This window comes from Oncorhynchus tshawytscha, linkage group LG03, assembly GCF_018296145.1.
Source record: "Oncorhynchus tshawytscha isolate Ot180627B linkage group LG03, Otsh_v2.0, whole genome shotgun sequence".
NCBI classification, from domain to species: domain Eukaryota; kingdom Metazoa; phylum Chordata; class Actinopteri; order Salmoniformes; family Salmonidae; genus Oncorhynchus; species Oncorhynchus tshawytscha.
In genome coordinates this window covers 5,825,947-5,843,217 of record NC_056431.1, presented here as the reverse complement: position 1 = coordinate 5,843,217, position 17,271 = coordinate 5,825,947, and the positions used below count along the sequence as shown (strand labels likewise).

At 47.6% G+C, this 17,271-nt stretch overlaps 1 protein-coding gene and 1 long non-coding RNA gene across 3 annotated transcripts; both read right to left on the bottom strand.

Moving 5' to 3' along the window:
• Window positions 1-4,195: 4,195 nt before the first annotated feature.
• Window positions 4,196-10,078, bottom strand: mfap5 (microfibril associated protein 5). Of its 2 annotated transcripts, XM_024405722.2 has the most exons (7): window positions 9,955-10,078; window positions 8,872-8,940; window positions 8,726-8,758; window positions 8,524-8,592; window positions 5,279-5,366; window positions 5,026-5,099; window positions 4,196-4,876 (listed from the first exon to the last, which is right to left on the bottom strand). In XM_024405722.2, exons 1-7 carry the CDS (start codon window positions 10,073-10,075, stop codon window positions 4,761-4,763), a joined length of 570 nt encoding a protein of 189 aa, XP_024261490.2. In that variant the 5' UTR covers window positions 10,076-10,078; the 3' UTR covers window positions 4,196-4,760. The 2 variants fall into 2 exon arrangements, with proteins under 2 accessions (XP_024261490.2, XP_042164309.1); XM_042308375.1 differs by lacking the exon at window positions 9,955-10,078 and having other exon boundaries at window positions 8,872-8,959.
• A 732-nt stretch (window positions 10,079-10,810) lies between these two features.
• On the bottom strand, window positions 10,811-12,938 carry LOC121841233. The gene is made up of 2 exons (XR_006080260.1): window positions 12,831-12,938; window positions 10,811-11,931 (listed from the first exon to the last, which is right to left on the bottom strand). It is a non-coding gene; the product is annotated as an uncharacterized LOC121841233 (long non-coding RNA).
• Window positions 12,939-17,271: the final 4,333 nt, after the last annotated feature.

The following is a 17,271-nucleotide window of genomic DNA, read 5'->3' as shown; positions in this document are numbered from 1 at the left end:
CTGTGCTTTGGAGCTGCTTCTGCTTTGAGTGGACACTGATCTACTGTAAGTTTACACAGCAGGCATGCTGTTTGGCGCCCCTTAGTGGGCTATTGTGGTCCTACAACCACAGTCTGACGGAGAGTGGTGAGATGCACAACAGCAGCTGCTGTGGACGTGATCACTGCTGGCTGGGGATGAGCACTTGTCTGGATCACTTGGCTGCATTGTTTTAACAGGAGGCTGGTGTTGGTTAACACAGAAATGGAGGGAGTGAGAGGAAAAAAGTTTGCTAATTGAGGGAAGGGACAGCAGAATGAGGGGATGAAAGGGAAAGATGAGTGGGTTCTGAGGAGGAAGGGCTTAAACCCATGGGGTGATAGACAGGCCTGATTTAGGCCTTGTGATGTAATAATTTAGGCCTTGTGATGTAAACAGTCCCTAGGGGTTTCTGGGTAGAGATTACTCATTTAGGTCACGACTTTTGCCCTGCTGGATGAATAGCCCTGTGTGTGTGTACATACAACTGTCTGTCCGTCCGTCTGTCTGTCTGTATTCTATACGTTGAACCCTGGAACTAACGTAACTCTGTCAATGCAGTCAGACCATTCCAGTCCTTGTGGGATGGAGTTTTTTTCTTTACTGTTGTGTTGTTATTGTGAGAGAAAGGATGGAGGGATGGAGGGAAGGAGGGATGGATGGAGGGAGGGAGGGATAGAGGGGAGGGAGGGAGGGGATGGATGGATAGAGGGAGGGAGGGAGGGAGGGATGGATGGATAGAGGGAGGGAGTGATAGAGGGAGGGAGGGATAGAGGGAGGGAGGGATGGATGGATAGAGGGATGGATGGATAGAGGGAGGGAGTGATAGAGGGAGGGAGTGATAGAGGGAGGGAGGGATGGATGGATGGATAGAGGGAGGGAGTGATAGAGGGATGGAGGGAGGGATGGATGGATAGAGGGAGGGATAGAGGGATGGAGGGATGGATAGAGGGATGGATGGATAGAGGGAGGGAGGGATAGAGGGAGGGATGGATGGATAGAGGGAGGGATAGAGGGAGGGAGGGATGGATGGATAGAGGGAGGGAGGGAGGGATAGAGGGATGGATGGATAGAGGGAGGGAGTGATAGAGGGAGGGAGGGAGTGATAGAGGGAGGGAGGGAGGGATGGATGGATAGAGGGAGGGAGGGATAGAGGGAGGGAGGGAGGGATAGATCGAGGGAGGGAGGGATAGAGGGAGGGAGTGATAGAGGGATGGAGGGAGGGAGGGAGGGAGGGATAGAGGGAGGGAGGGAGGGATGGATGGATGGATAGAGGGAGGGAGGGAGGGATAGAGGGAGGGATAGATCGAGGGATAGAGGGAGGGAGTGATAGAGGGAAGGAGGGAGGGATAGAGGGGAGGGAGGGAGGGAGGGATGGATGGATAGAGGGAGGGAGGGAGGGATGGATGGATAGAGGGAGGGAGTGATAGGGAGGGATGGATAGAGGGAGGGAGGGGGAGGGAGGGAGGGAAGGATGGATAGATGGGAGGGAGTGATAGAGGGATGGATGGATGGATAGAGGGAGGGATGGATGGATAGAGGGAGGGAGGGAGGGAGAAATAGAGGAAGGGAGGGATAGATCGAGGGAGGGATAGAGGGAGGGAGAGAGGGATGGATGAATGGATAGAGGGAGGGAGGGATGGAGGGATAGAGGGAGGGATGGATGGATAGAGGGAGGGAGTGATAGAGGGATAGAGGGAGGGAGGGATGGATGGATAGAGGGAGGGAGGGAGGGAGAAATAGAGGGAGGGAGGGATAGATCGAGGGAGGGATAGAGGGAGGGAGAGAGGGATGGATGGATGAATGGATAGAGGGAGGGAGGGATAGAGGGAGGGAGGGAGGGATGGAGGGAGGGAGTGATAGAGGGAGGGAGGGATGGATGGATAGAGGGAGGGAGTGATAGAGGGAGGGATAGAGGGAGGGAGGGAGGGAGGGATGGATGGATAGAGGGATGGATGGATAGAGGGAGGGATGGAGGGAGGGAGGGATAGAGGGAGGGAGGGATGGATGGATAGAGGGAGGGAGTGATAGAGGGAGGGATAGAGGGAGGGATGTAGGGAGGGAGGGATGGATGGATAGAGGGAGGGCTGGAGGGATGGATGGATGAAGGGATAGAGGGAGGGATGGATGGAGGGATAGAGAGATGGAGGGAGGGAGGGATGGATGGATAGAGGGAGGGAGTGATAGAGGGAGGGAGGGATGGATAGAGGGAGGGAGGGAGGGATGGATAGAGGGAGGGAGGGATAGAGGGAGGGAGGGATAGATCGAGGGAGGGATAGAGGGAGGGAGTGATAGAGGGATGGATGGATAGAGGGAGGGATAGAGGGATGGATGGATGGATAGAGGGAGGGAGGGATAGAGGGAGGGATGGATGGATAGAGGGAGGGATAGAGGGATGGAGGGAGGGAGGGATGGATGGATAGAGGGAGGGAGGGATAGAGGGAGGGATGGATAGAGGGATGGATGGATAGAGGGGGAGGGAGGGAGGGAGGGATGGATGGATAGAGGGAGGGAGTGATGGAGGGATAGAGGGAGGGAGGGATGGATGGATAGAGGGAGGGAGGGATAGATCGAGGGAGGGATAGAGGGATAGAGGGAGGGAGTGATAGAGGGATGGAGGGAGGGATAGAGGGAGGGAGGGATAGAGGGAGGGAGGGATAGATGGATGGATAGAGGGAGGGAGGGAGGGATAGAGGGAGGGAGGGAGGGATAGATCGAAGGAGGGATAGAGGGATAGAGGGAGGGAGTGATAGAGGGAAGGAGGGAGGGATAGAGGGAGGGAGGGAGGGAGGGATGGATGGATAGAGGGAGGGATAGAGGGAGGGAGGGAGGGATGGATGGATGGATAGAGGGAGGGATAGAGGGAGGGAGGGATGGATGGATAGAGGGAGGGAGTGATAGAGGGAGGGAGGGAGGGATGGATGGATAGAGGGAGGGAGGGATAGAGGGAGGGAGGGATGGATGGATAGAGGGAGGGAGTGATAGAGGGATGGATGGAGGGAGGGATGGATGGATAGAGGGAGGGAGAAATAGAGGGAGGGAGGGATAGATCGAGGGAGGGATAGAGGGAGGGAGAGAGGGATGGATGAATGGATAGAGGGAGGGAGGGAGGGATGGAGGGAGGGAGGGATAGAGGGAGGGATGGATGGATAGAGGGAGGGAGTGATAGAGGGAGGGAGGGATGGATGGATAGAGGGAGGGAGGGAGAAATAGAGGGAGGGAGGGATAGATCGAAGGAGGGATAGAGGGAGGGAGAGAGGGATGGAGGGAGGGATGGATGGATGAATGGATAGAGGGAGGGAGGGATAGAGGGAGGGAGGGAGTGATAGAGGGATGGAGGGAGGGAGGGAGGGATAGAGGGAGGGGGATGGATGGATAGAGTGAGGGAGTGATAGAGGGATGGATAGAGGGAGGGAGGGAGGGAGGGATAGAGGGATGGATGGATGGAGGGAGGGAGGGATGGATGGATAGGGGGAGGGAGTGATAGAGGGAGGGAGGGATGGATGGATAGAGGGATGGATGGATAGAGGGAGGGAGGGAGAAATAGAGGGAGGGGGATAGATCGAGGGAGGGAGGGATAGAGGGATGGATGAATGGATAGAGGGAGGGAGGGAGGGAGGGAGGGAGGGAGGGAGGGAGGGAGGGAGGGAGGGAGGGAGGGAGGGAGGGAGGGGGAGGGAGGGAGGGAGGGATGGATGGAGGGAGGGAGGGAGGGATGATGGATGGATGGAGGGATAAATTGATAGATGGATGGATAGAGGGAGAGATGGGTGATAATGCTGTATAGGACATCATATTACAGTAAGCCAGTTATGTGGCTTTTGTACTTATCATTGTGTGTGTCTTTCTCTCATGGACACACATGGACTCAAACATTTGCATTGACTGATGACATTATGTTTATTAATGAGGTGATAATTGATTGATTTCCTGTGTGAGAACACAGCTAGTGGGAGAATTGGTATGAAGTGGTGAGAGTCTGTGTAGACTCTACTCATGTTGGTTTATGTGTTTATTCTTGACATTACAAATACAATATATGTGTATGTAAATGCTGATGTATTGAAAATCAAAGCATAAAGATATCAACTAATGTTGAGTCAAGGTTGACTTGTTTTCTTTTTATCTACGTGAGGAAAAAAACTGGACTACATCAATAAAGTGATCCACACAAACCAATGAATGACATTTTATTGGGTAGTATTGCACTGTATTGTAATATTGCACTGCTTTGGTATTGGATTGTGATTGAGTGCTTTACAATAAGGTGTCAGTAATGACAGAGTGGATACATTGTTCTCAGACTGTCTCAACAGTACACAACTACAGGAACTCAACAGCGTTCCATCTGAACAGTATTATTTCTCCCCTGATATTCACATACAGGTCTATTAAAACACAGGGCTAATAGCAGAACTGAGAAATATGACTCAGACTGTTCTTAACTGGAGTTACATGGACTGTGTTATATATATGTTGTTTGTTTGTGTGTGTCTGGTTGTGTGTGTGTGTGTGTGTGTGTGTGTGTGGCTGGCTAGCACCAGGTGTTGAGCGGTGGATTTATAATGTTTTGGGGTGTTTTTATGGAGACAACCCAGTGTTCTGTCTCCAAGGGTGTCCTCCCTCCTACTCTGTCTCTCCTTCCTCCCTCCTACTCCTTCTCTCCTTCCTCCCTCCTACTCCTTCTCTCCTTCCTCCCTTCTTCCTCCGCCCCTCCTTCCATCTCCGCCATCTTGGGCCCATCAGGCCTTGTTTTCCCAGGTTTGGGGGTTGCCATGGCGATTGCGACAGCGTTTCTTATTGGTGGTTGACCTCTGGAAGCGTTTGGGCCAGCCGGACCGCTCCCTGCAGAGCTCAGCTGGGATGGAGAGAAGAGAGAGAGGATGTGTGGGCTCAGATGTACATGCTGTCCTAAAGCCAGTAAGTGTTTCATGCACTCTAAGATTGTTATGTTGTTGTAATCCTAACAACGGGTCTAATGAAGTGCTATCAGGTGGACTGTCTTACCCTTCAGGTACTCATCCTGTTGGCAGACAGTTCTAACACATATCTCCTTGTTGATCACATAGACACGAGGGAGGCTGAGACAAACCAGGAGACATACATCATTACACTATAATCAGAGCCCAGCTGCTGTCTCTAAAACATGCCTCTCTGTACAGGCTCTCAGGTTGAAACCAATGAACTTTGACTGCATGACCAGGAGGCACTGAGTGTGTCTATGTTTTCCTGTGAGAGAGAACCTGTAGTTGCAGTTTACCTGTAAAGGCAGAGGGAGTGGATGCATCTCTTGATGGGCCGGTGGACAGAGTACATCCTGGTACAGGGGTACGTCTCTTCCCTACAGTCTAGCACAGAGGATACACACAACATCCAGATAACTCACACACAATGTTTAGATAACACTGGACACCCCTGGTCATCCCTGGCCTAACATTGTTTAGTGATGTTTCTGTTCCACACTGAACACCTTAGTCACCAGGCGACAGGGTAGAGACAGACACCTCACTCCCCAGGTGATAGGGTAGAGATAGACACCTCACTCACCAGGCGGTAGGATAGAGACAGACACCTCACTCACCAGGCGGTAGGATAGAGACAGACACCTCACTCACCAGGCGGTAGGATGGAGACAGACACCTCACTCACCAGGCGGTAGGATAGAGACAGACACCTCACTCACCAGGCGGTAGGATGGAGACAGACACCTCACTGACCAGGCGACAGGGTAGAGACAGACACCTCACTCACCAGGCGGTAGGATAGAGACAGACACCTCACTCACCAGGCGACAGGGTAGAGACAGACACCTCACTCACCAGGCGGTAGGGTAGAGACAGAAACCTCACTCCCCAGATGATAGGGTAGAGACAGACACCTCACTCACCAGGCGACAGGGTAGAGACAGACATCTCACTCACCAGGCGGTAGGGTAGAGACAGACACCCCACTCCGCAGGTGGCAGGATAGAGACAGACACCTCACTCACCAGACGGTAGGGTAGAGACAGACACCTCACTGACCAGGTGGTAGGATAGAGACAGACACCTCACTCCCCAGGTGATAGGGTAGAGACAGACACCTCACTCACCAGGCGGTAGGGTAGAGACAGACACCTCACTCCCCAGGTAATAGGGTAGAGACAGACACCTCACTCACCAGGCGGTAGGGTAGAGACAGACACCTCACACCCCAGGTGGTAGGATAGAGACAGACACCTCACTCACCAGACGGTAGGGTAGAGACAGACACCTCACTGACCAGGTGGTAGGATAGAGACAGACACCTCACTCCCCAGGTGATAGGGTAGAGACAGACACCTCATTCACCAGGCGGTAGGATAGAGACAGACACCTCACTCACCAGGCGGTAGGATAGAGACAGACACCTTACTCACCAGGTGGTAGGATAGAGACAGACACCTCACTCACCAGGCGATAGGGTAGAGACGGACATCTCACTCACCAGGCGGTAGGGTAGAGAGGGACACCTCACTCACCAGGTGGTAGGGTAGAAACGGACATCTCACTCACCAGGCGGTAGGGTAGAGAGGGACACCTCACTCACCAGGTGGTAGGGTAGAGACCGACACCTCACTCCCCAGGTGGTAGGATAGAGACAGACACCTCACTCACCAGACGGTAGGATAGAGACAGACACCTCACTCACCAGGTGGTAGGATAGAGACAGACACCTCACTCACCAGGTGGTAAGGTAGAGACAGACACCTCACTCACCAGGCGGTAGGATAGAGACAGACACCTCACTCACCAGGCGGTAGGGTAGAGACAGACACCCCACTCCGCAGGTGGCAGGATAGAGACAGACACCTCACTCACCAGACGGTAGGGTAGAGACAGACACCTCACTGACCAGGTGGTAGGATAGAGACAGACACCTCACTCCCCAGGTGATAGGGTAGAGACAGACACCTCACTCACCAGGCGGTAGGGTAGAGACAGACACCTCACTCACCAGACGGTAGGGTAGAGACAGACATCTCACTCACCAGGTGGTAGGGTAGAGACAGACACCTCACTCACCAGGTGATAGGGTAGAGACAGACACCTCACTCACCAGGCGGTAGGGTAGAGACAGACACCTCACACACCAGGCGGTAGGATAGAGACAGACACCTCACTCACCAGACGGTAGGGTAGAGACAGACATCTCACTCACCAGGTGGTAGGGTAGAGACAGACACCTCACTCACCAGGTGATAGGGTAGAGACAGACACCTCACTCACCAGGTGGTAGGATAGAGACAGACACCTCACTCACCAGGCGGTAGGATAGAGAGAGACACCTCACTCCCCAGGTGATAGGGTAGAGACAGACACCTCACTCACCAGGTGATAGGGTAGAGACAGACACCTCACTCACCAGGCGGTAGGATAGAGACAGACACCTCACTCACCAGGCGGTAGGGTAGAGACAGACACCCCACTCCGCAGGTGGCAGGATAGAGACAGACACCTCACTCACCAGACGGTAGGGTAGAGACAGACACCTCACTGACCAGGTGGTAGGATAGAGACAGACACCTCACTCCCCAGGTGATAGGGTAGAGACAGACACCTCACTCACCAGGCGGTAGGGTAGAGACAGACACCTCACTCACCAGACGGTAGGGTAGAGACAGACATCTCACTCACCAGGTGGTAGGGTAGAGACAGACACCTCACTCACCAGGTGATAGGGTAGAGACAGACACCTCACTCACCAGGCGGTAGGGTAGAGACAGACACCTCACACACCAGGCGGTAGGATAGAGACAGACACCTCACTCACCAGACGGTAGGGTAGAGACAGACATCTCACTCACCAGGTGGTAGGGTAGAGACAGACACCTCACTCACCAGGTGATAGGGTAGAGACAGACACCTCACTCACCAGGTGATAGGGTAGAGACAGACACCTCACTCACCAGGTGGTAGGATAGAGACAGACACCTCACTCACCAGGCGGTAGGATAGAGACAGACACCTCACTCACCAGGTGGTAGGATAGAGAGAGACACCTCACTCCCCAGGTGATAGGGTAGAGACAGACACCTCACACCCCAGGTGGTAGGATAGAGACAGACACCTCACTCACCAGGCGGTAGGATAGAGACAGACACCTCACTCACCAGGTGGTAGGATAGAGACAGACACCTCACTCACCAGGCGATAGGGTAGAGACAGACATCTCACTCACCAGGCGGTAGGGTAGAGAGGGACACCTCACTCACCAGGTGGTAGGGTAGAGACCGACACCTCACTCACCAGGCGGTAGGGTAGAGACAGACACCTCACTCACCAGGCGGTAGGGTAGAGACAGACACCTCACTCACCAGGCGGTAGGGTAGAGACAGACACCTCACTCACCAGGCGGTAGGGTAGAGACAGACACCTCACTCACCAGGCGGTAGGGTAGAGACAGACACCTCACTCACCAGGCGGTAGGGTAGAGACAGACACCTCACTCACCAGGCGGTAGGGTAGAGACAGACACCTCACTCACCAGGCGGTAGGGTAGAGACAGTCACCAAAGCCTCCTCTTCATTCCAGTCACCTCTGTGGAGTTCCACCTCTACCAGCAGGGAAACAACACAATCAGCATGGGAACAACCTCTACCCACGGCATGACTCACAGACAGAGACATATCATGTAACTTAATGTCTGTTGAAATAATGTGTGACCATTGAATAGAGGGCATTATTACCAGCCTGCGGGGCTTGGGCTACAGCTGTGAGGACTGTGGAACAGAAAACCATATGAGGGCAATGTTTTATGGAGTTAAAACAAACAGTGATGGACTCAAACCTAATTGAAGGTGATGATTTGTGTGTTGTGTTTGTCAGGGGTTACCATGGAAACCGCAGAGGAGCAGGGCGATTGGAAGACTGCCCATCCTTGTAAGAGCTGGATGTTTACGAGCTGAAGAAAACAGGACCCACAAAAGCCCAAGAGGAAAATAGTTTATATGTTTCAATTCACACAGAGGAACTCTTCAATATCTCGACTTTACATTTCCTCCGTCCTCCTTCTGCTCTGCCCCTGGCCCTACCTCTGCTGTTTCTAATGCAATGTATACTCTTCTCTAAGGCAGTTGTAGAAAATGTGTACCTGATGAAATCCAGGTAAATGAGCTAGATACAGTATATACAGTTGATAGTATCAGTATATGTGATGTTGATAGTATCAGTATATGTGTTGTTGATATTATCAGTATATGTGGGGTTGATATTATCAGTATATGTGCTGTTGATATTATCAGTATATGTGCTGTTGATAGTATCAGTATATAGAGACAAACACCTCACTCTCTCTCTGTCTCTCTCTCTCTCACACACACACACACACACACACACACACACTCCCTCAGCTCTCTCCCTGCATCATTCCTCTTGTGATGTGTCAGTGTGAGTTTGGAGTCCAAGACATGAGTTCTCACAAAAGAATGTGTTTTTGTGCCCTATCTGAGCACCCCTCTACTCCTCCTTTCTCATACACACTCTTTTCATACACTTCTCTTCGTAAACCTCATTAAGAATGTTCTAAAGCGTCCGAACAGTTTTGTCACTCAATATGTTTAACACCCCGTTCCTCCTTTACCAGCATCTTACCCAGGCCCTGAATACGTTAAATTGATTTAACTTGCTTTGACTCATTTATACACTCTTGTATGCCAGGGCACATAGCTTTCTAAAATACATTAGTTCTGAATGACATATTGTCATCCATGACCGAAGTTCACAAACATTATTCTATTAGGATGACTTCATGTAAAGTTTGTTTTTTGCAGTAAAATATAGTTTGGTTTCTCTATGCATCTTTTATATATGTACTTCATGTTATTTATTGTAAACATTCTATATACAGTACTGCAGTGCTACTAATGTCTTTATAGTCTTCAAAATTAAGAAAAGAACACAATGTTTTCATACTCACAACTTTTCCTGTCGTCCAAAAGCGTCCTTTGTTTTGAATATTTTGTCCTCTCTCCTTTCCCCTCCTTCTCTCTCCATCCCCTCCTCCTTCTTCTCCTCCACCCCTTGTCCTCCCCTCTCATTAGAATTCTCTTTCTCTCAGACTTTCCTCTCCTCCAATCTGGTAGAGATTCAGGGAGAAGTGTTCTAGTCCAGAGTTGGTTTTGTATACACCCAAACAACACAAACTCATTATCAAAAATATATATCTGTTGATTTCACAATAACCATCACTAATAGTAAACACATCTATCAGCGCATTGAACTAGGAACTTACTCTTTACAAATACAAACAACTGAAAGAATAATAATCAACACACGATGATAGGTAGAATATTGCATAATAAATATGAACAATAACAATTAGCCCAGTATGCTTTAGAGCAGCTGAAGGAATATGTTGGAATGACTGGTACAGGTCTGGCAGACCTTGCGTTTGCAGTGATCCCCTTTCTCCACTAGGCGGGGCAGTAAACTTGGTGAGTTTTTGATTTTTTTTATTATGAACACAACAAATACAAAAACAGAAATATACAAACAAGAGTACATAAACCTAACAGACCTAACAGTACCTAACAGTATTACATATCAAATACATTTTTATGGTGTGTTTTGCTTTTTTGTTTTTATATTTACTGATAATTTCAAAATAATATTTCAATTCTATCTTAAATAATGTGAAGAAGAGTTTGTTCTCTGCCCACTTTATTTTATGGATAAAGAATCTTCCATGAAAAATAAACACATGAACAATGAAAGTTAAATCAGGGTCCATATCATTTAGATCAAAATAAAACATAACATCAGAGTCTCTCAGATTAACATTAATAGTTGTTTATTTTCAAATAAAATCTTCTAACTCACTCAAAAAACTTCTGACATAAAAACAGTCTTAAAATAAATGGTCAAGAGTTTCTGGGTCACAACCACAAAGTCCACATTTGTTATCAATATCTATTTTAAATCTGTGTATAATAAAGTTCTTTACAGGGTAGATTCTATGAATGAGTGTGTATGATACTTCAACTTATTAGATATGCTATATTCACCAGACAACAACAGTGTAGTTGGTGAGTGTGGTCTCAGCTCAGAAGTGGCCAATTTTGGTTTTGAAAGAGCAGCAGTGTGTGCAGGCTTTTGTTTCAGCCCAGCTCTAACTGTACACCAATTTATCATGGTCTAGATTGAATGAGGCATGCTAGTGTGGGGCTGGAGTAAAAGCTTGCACGGCCTGTATCACTGTCCAGAGTTGCTTGTAGCTAAAGGTCACACATATTTCTGTATTCATGGGGTTCTTAATCCTGGTCCTGGGAACCCACAGGGGTGCATATTTTGATCGTGCCCAGCACTAACACACACCTTATCATGCTAATAAAGGGCTTACGTTAGGTTGGGTAGTTGAATTAGGTGATGGGCTGAAGCAGAAATGTGCTGTGGGACCCGAAGGACCGTGCAGGATTAAGAAACTAGAGTAGACAATTATATTGCTACATCAAAAGGCATTGCAACAAAGATGAGTGAATATCACGACCGAAACACCTGACCCTTTGTTTGATCCCCTACTTGTGTTGAAAAGAGGGTTTCCATGGGGACCATTAATAGCTTGTATGGGGGAAACCTGATCACAGCAGGCTTCCATGAACTTGACCAATATAAATATTGTCACACATGCTACCAGAGTCACAGACAACAAAACTCCGCTGGCGCGCTCTCTCCCAAAGTCACTTCAAGAGGGACACACACTCAATATCCCCCTGACATATTGGGGCTACATAGTCTCTGGGATGAGGCTGGGGGTGAGGAGAGGTGAGGAGGGGTGAGGGGGAGAGAAGTGCTGGCCTAACAAGGTCAGGCAGGCATGGCTGATGACAGGTTGAGTGATGGAGAGATCAGGCCAGGGAACACACTGACCTGCCATTCTGAACACTCTGCTTTCACCCTGAGAAATAGGGAGGGAGGGAGTGCATAGTGAGCAAGACCCAGTCAGCAAGACCTAGAAAATATGACTCTGCCTGATGTCCAGAGTGAAGGTAGAGAGTGAAAGTTTAAACAACCTCTTTTATGGATGTTGGAAAAAAAACAATTTTGCAGCCAAATCAAGGCCGGTCTGGCCAGGCCAGATTGGCTCAAAAATCAACATCTGTAGACGTTAAAATCAAGGAATGGGGGGACTGACCCAATTTTTTACCAATAAACAACCTCCAGACTTGGCCTTTCTCCCCGCCCCTCCACAAGACTGCCCATTCTTGTCTGGTGCATATTTTCTCCACACAACCCCTTGTTAAAGATGCACTCTGGGATCTTAAGCACAACAAATTTGTGTCATTTGCAAAAACTGGATTCTTAACATATCACACAAATTGCATATAATTGGATGATATCACACAAATGTGTAGGGTGGCAGGTAACCTAGTGGTTAGAGCATTGGACTAGTAACCGAAAGGTTGCCAGATTGAATCCCCGAGCGGATAAGGTAGAAATCTGTTGTTCTGCCCCTGAACAAGGCAGTTAACCCACTGTTTCTAGGCTGTCATTGAAAATAAGAATTTGTTCTTAACTGGTCAACAAACAAACAAACAAAATCATAACATATCACACAAACTGGATGACATTGTACACAAAAAACAGGGACCAGTTTTGTCTTGTGAGCACCACTTTCAAAACTAGTGGCTGAAATGATACAAAAGTTTGAGAGTGCATCTTTAACCCTGCAGCACCTTTCTCTCCCTCTCTCTTTTTATTCTCCTTTAGTTGTTCTTAGCCCCACAGGTCCACACAAGTGTTCCGTATCTATTTGCAACAGCACAAACATGGCCTTAACTACACGAGGACACTCACTTGCATTGTCGATCTTTTGATGATTTGTTCATCACGCTGGGCTGCTGCCAGAGCTGTGCTTTCAGCCTCTTCAACAGTGTCATGACTGTCTGTTGCTGGTCCCCTTAGATTAGAAGATCACAACGATTTCTTCATAGAACAGCGCCATCTTCTGTTGGTATGTTGTATGACCTTGGCTGTACTCCCGTACCTGTTCCTTTTTGTGTCCATGCGATTGTTTCGTCTTTGTACCTCATGTTGTCACCAGGTTGGAGATCAGATAGGTTTCTTGTTCCTCTGTCATTGTAGAACTTTTGATTTGTTTTCGGTTGTTCTTTGAACTTCCTCACTTTCTCTCTGTCTTTCCTTTTTAGGAGGTCCTGCGTGATGGGTCAGTTGGTCCTCAGTCTGCATCCCATGAGGAGGTGTGCTGGGGAAAACTCCCAGTCAAGTGGCAACGTGCGGTAAACAAGCAGGCTCCTGTAGAAGGCAGTTCCACTGTCTGAACAGATCTCTCCACTAGTCCGTTCGATTGTGGGAAGTGGGGACTTGACGTAGCGTGGACGAAGTCCCAGTCCTTGCTGAATTGTTTGAACTTTTGCATTAGAGAATTACGGTCTAGTATCGCTGAAGACTTCACTTGCCACTCTGTGTCTGGATAATATGGATTTCATACACATTACCTCAGTGTCTGACGTGGTGGTGTTCAGCCGACAAATCTCTGGATACAGGGAGTAGTAGTCTGTAAGAACAAGGTCATCCATTCCATTAAATCAAATCTAATTTTATTTGTCACATGCGCCGAATACAACAGGTGTAGACCTCACCGTGAAATGCTTACTTAGAAGCCCTTTACCAACAATAGAGTTCAAGAAATAGAGTTAAGAGAATATTTAATAAATAAAATAAAGTAAAAAATAAAATAAAAAAGTAACACAATAAAATAACAATAATGAGGCTATATACAGGGGTACTGGTACCGAGTCAGTGTGTAGAGGTACAGGAAATAGTCATTTTTTTACTTTTTGAGGATCTGAGGAACCATGCCAAATCTTTTCAGTCTCCTGAGGGGGAAAAGGTGTTGTCGTGCCCTCTTCACAACTGTCTTGGTGTGTTTGGGCCATGATAGTTTGTTGGTGATGTGGACACCAAGGAACTTGAAACTCTCGACCCGCTCCACTACAGCCCCGTCGATGTTAATGGGGGCCTGTTCAGCCCGCCTTTTCCTGTAGTCCACGATCAGCTCCTTTGTCTTGCTCACATTGAGTTAGAGGTTGTTGTCCTGGCACCACACTGCCAGGTCTCTGATATCCTCCCTATAGGCTGTGTCATTGTTGTCGATGATCAGGCTGTTGTGTCATCAGCAAACTTAATGATGACATTGGAGTCATACTTGGTCACGCAGTCATAGGTGACCAGTGATAGTAGAGAGTAGAGAGAATAATAGTAGAGAGAATGATTTATTTCAAATTTTATTTCTTTCATCACATTACCAGTGGGTCAGAAGTTTACATACACTCAGTTAGTATTTGGTAGCATTGCCTTAAATTGTTAAAATTGTCAAACGTTTTGGGTAGCCTTCCACAAGCTTCCCACAATAAGTTGGGTGAAGTATTCTTCCTGACAGTGCTGGTGTAACTGAGTCAGGTTTGTAGGCCTCCTTGCTTGCACACACTTTTTCAGTTCTGCCCACAAATTTTCTATAGGATTGGAAGTCAGGGCTTTGTGATGGCCACCCCATTACCTTGGCTTTGTTGTCCTTTAGCCATTTTGCCACAACTTTGGAAGTATGCTTGGGGTCATTGTCCATTTGGAAGACCCATTTGCGACCAAGCTTTAACTTGAATGAATTTAACTTTAATGAATTATTATTGGAAGCTTCTAAAGCCATGACATCATTTTCTGGAATTTTCCAAGCTGTTGACTGTACCTTTAAACAGCTTGGAAAATTCCAGAAAATTATGTCATGGCTTTAGAAGCTTCCGATAATAATTAATTTACATAATTTGAGTGAATTGGAGGTGTACCTGTGGATGTATTTCAAGGCCTACCTTCAAACTCAGTGCCTCTTTGCTTGACATCATGGGACAATCAAAAGAAATCAGCCAAGACCTCAGAAAATAAATTGTAGACCTCCACAAGTTTGGTTCATCCTTGGGAGCAATTTCCAAATACCTGAAGGTACCACGTTCATCTGTACAAACAATAGTACGCAAGTATAAACACCATGAGACCACGCAGCTGTCATACCGCTCAGGAAGGAGACGGGTTCTGTCTCCTAGAGATGAACAAACTTTTATGTGAAAAGTGCAAATCAATCCCAGAACAACAGCAAATGACCTTGTGAAGATGCTGGAGGAAACAGGTACAAAATTATCTATATAGTCCTATATCAACATAACCTGAAAGGCTGCTCAGCAAGGAGAAGGCACTGCTCCAAAACCACCATGAAAAAACCAGACTACGGTTTGCAACTGCACATGGGGACAAAGATCGTACTTTTTGGAGAAATGTCCTCTGGTCTGATGAAACAAAAATAGAACTGTTTGTCCATAATGACCATTGTTATGTTTGGAGGAAAAAGGGGGAGGCTTGCAAGCCGAAGAACCCCATCCCAACCGTGAAGCACTGGGGTGGCAGCGTCATGTTGTGGGGGTGCTTTTCTGCAGGAGGGACTGGTGCACTTCACAAAATAGATGGCATCATGAGGCAGTGAAATTATGTGGATATATTGAAGCAACATCTCAAGACATCAGTCAGGAAGTTAAGGCTTGGTCGCAAATGGGTCTTCCAAATGGACAATGACCCCAAGCATACTTCCAAAGTTGTGGCAAAATGGCTAAAGGACAACAAAGTCAAGGTATTGGAGTGGCCATCACAAAGCCCTGACCTCAGTCCCATAGAAAATTTGTGGGCAGAACTCTCGCTCTGTCAGGAGGAATGGGCCGAAAATCACCCAACTTAATGTGGTAAGCTTGTGGAAGGCTACCCAAAACGTCTGACCCAGGTTAAACAATTTAAAGGCAATGCTACCAAATACTAATTGAGTGTAGGGTAAACTTCTGACCCACTGGGAATGTGATGAAAGAAATAAAAGCTGAAATAAATAATCCTCTCTACTATTATTCTGACATTTCACATTCTTAATATAAAGAGGTGATCCTAACTGACCTAAAACAGGGCATTTTTACTAGGATTAAATGTCAGGAATTGTGAAAAACTGAGTTTAAATGTATTTGGCTAAGGTGTATGTAAACTTCTGACTACATTAAAATTATATTTTAAAAAATGCAAACAATTCAGTTCTGTAAAAATGTAATGTTTTAGTTTATATCGGTGGTTGTTTTGTCTGATACATTACCCTCTTTTTTTTTACCTCTACATCACTGATATTAATACAGAATTGTAAGTAATATTCTAATAATTCATGTGAATGTGATAATATGATCATCTGTGTGCTCCATTTTGCATTTTGATGTCTGTTTGTGCGGAGCTCTGCCTCCCACTCACTAATACTCTAACCCTGGTTACAGCCCTGGACACAAACACACACAAACAACAAGTGCACATTCTCCCTCGCATTCTCCCTCGCATACACACTCACACTCAATCACTCACAGCCTTTATGACCTAGATCAGGTGACATTGTGTGAGTCAGTGCTCCCTCTAGTAAGATAGTTAATTTGAGAATCATCCAGACTCTTTCACTGATGCCATTCCCCTGATCCAGCAGAACAATTCCAATATTACTGACTTAACAAGGGGGCGGGGCACATCTCACCGTCTTGTCTCGCTCAGTCTGGTTATCTACTGTCTCTTATTTACCCAGTCTGTGTCTCTGTTTACCTCTGTCTGTCTGTCTGTGTCTGTTTAACTCTGTCTGTCCTCTTGTTTATCTGTCCCTCTGGCTTTTCCCCACCCCCTCTCTGTCCTGTTGTCTCACTGTCCCTCATATCAAACTGTCCTCCTGGCTATGTCCTATTATTTAATCACCTCTCTCACTCTCTCTCTCTCTCTGCCATGCAGACAGCCTCCCACAGATCTACGCCTGGATCAGCATCTTTGTGTTGGCACTCCATTGTCTCCCTGCACCATGTGTTTCCATTTGTCAAACAGAGTTTCCGTGCTCCTGTATGAACTCCCCCCCCAACCCTGTCACATGAGCCCTGTCCCCCTGTTTCCTGGAAATAGCGCACCCTAAACATCTACAACTGAGGGGGGGATCCAGCACAATCATTTACAAAGAGAGGGGGTGAGGGGTGTTAAAGACATGCTCTGGTACTTTGGCAATAAAGAAGTATTTTATAAACCTCCCGATTTGGGATGTGTCAATATGTAGTTCATACATACATAATCTATGAGCAGAATTACTGTCTTACCTCAATTAGCCACAAAATCCCTAGTTTGAACCTGACTGTTTTCTTGAAAACCAGAAATACCAGGTGCATCCTGTTTCCATTGA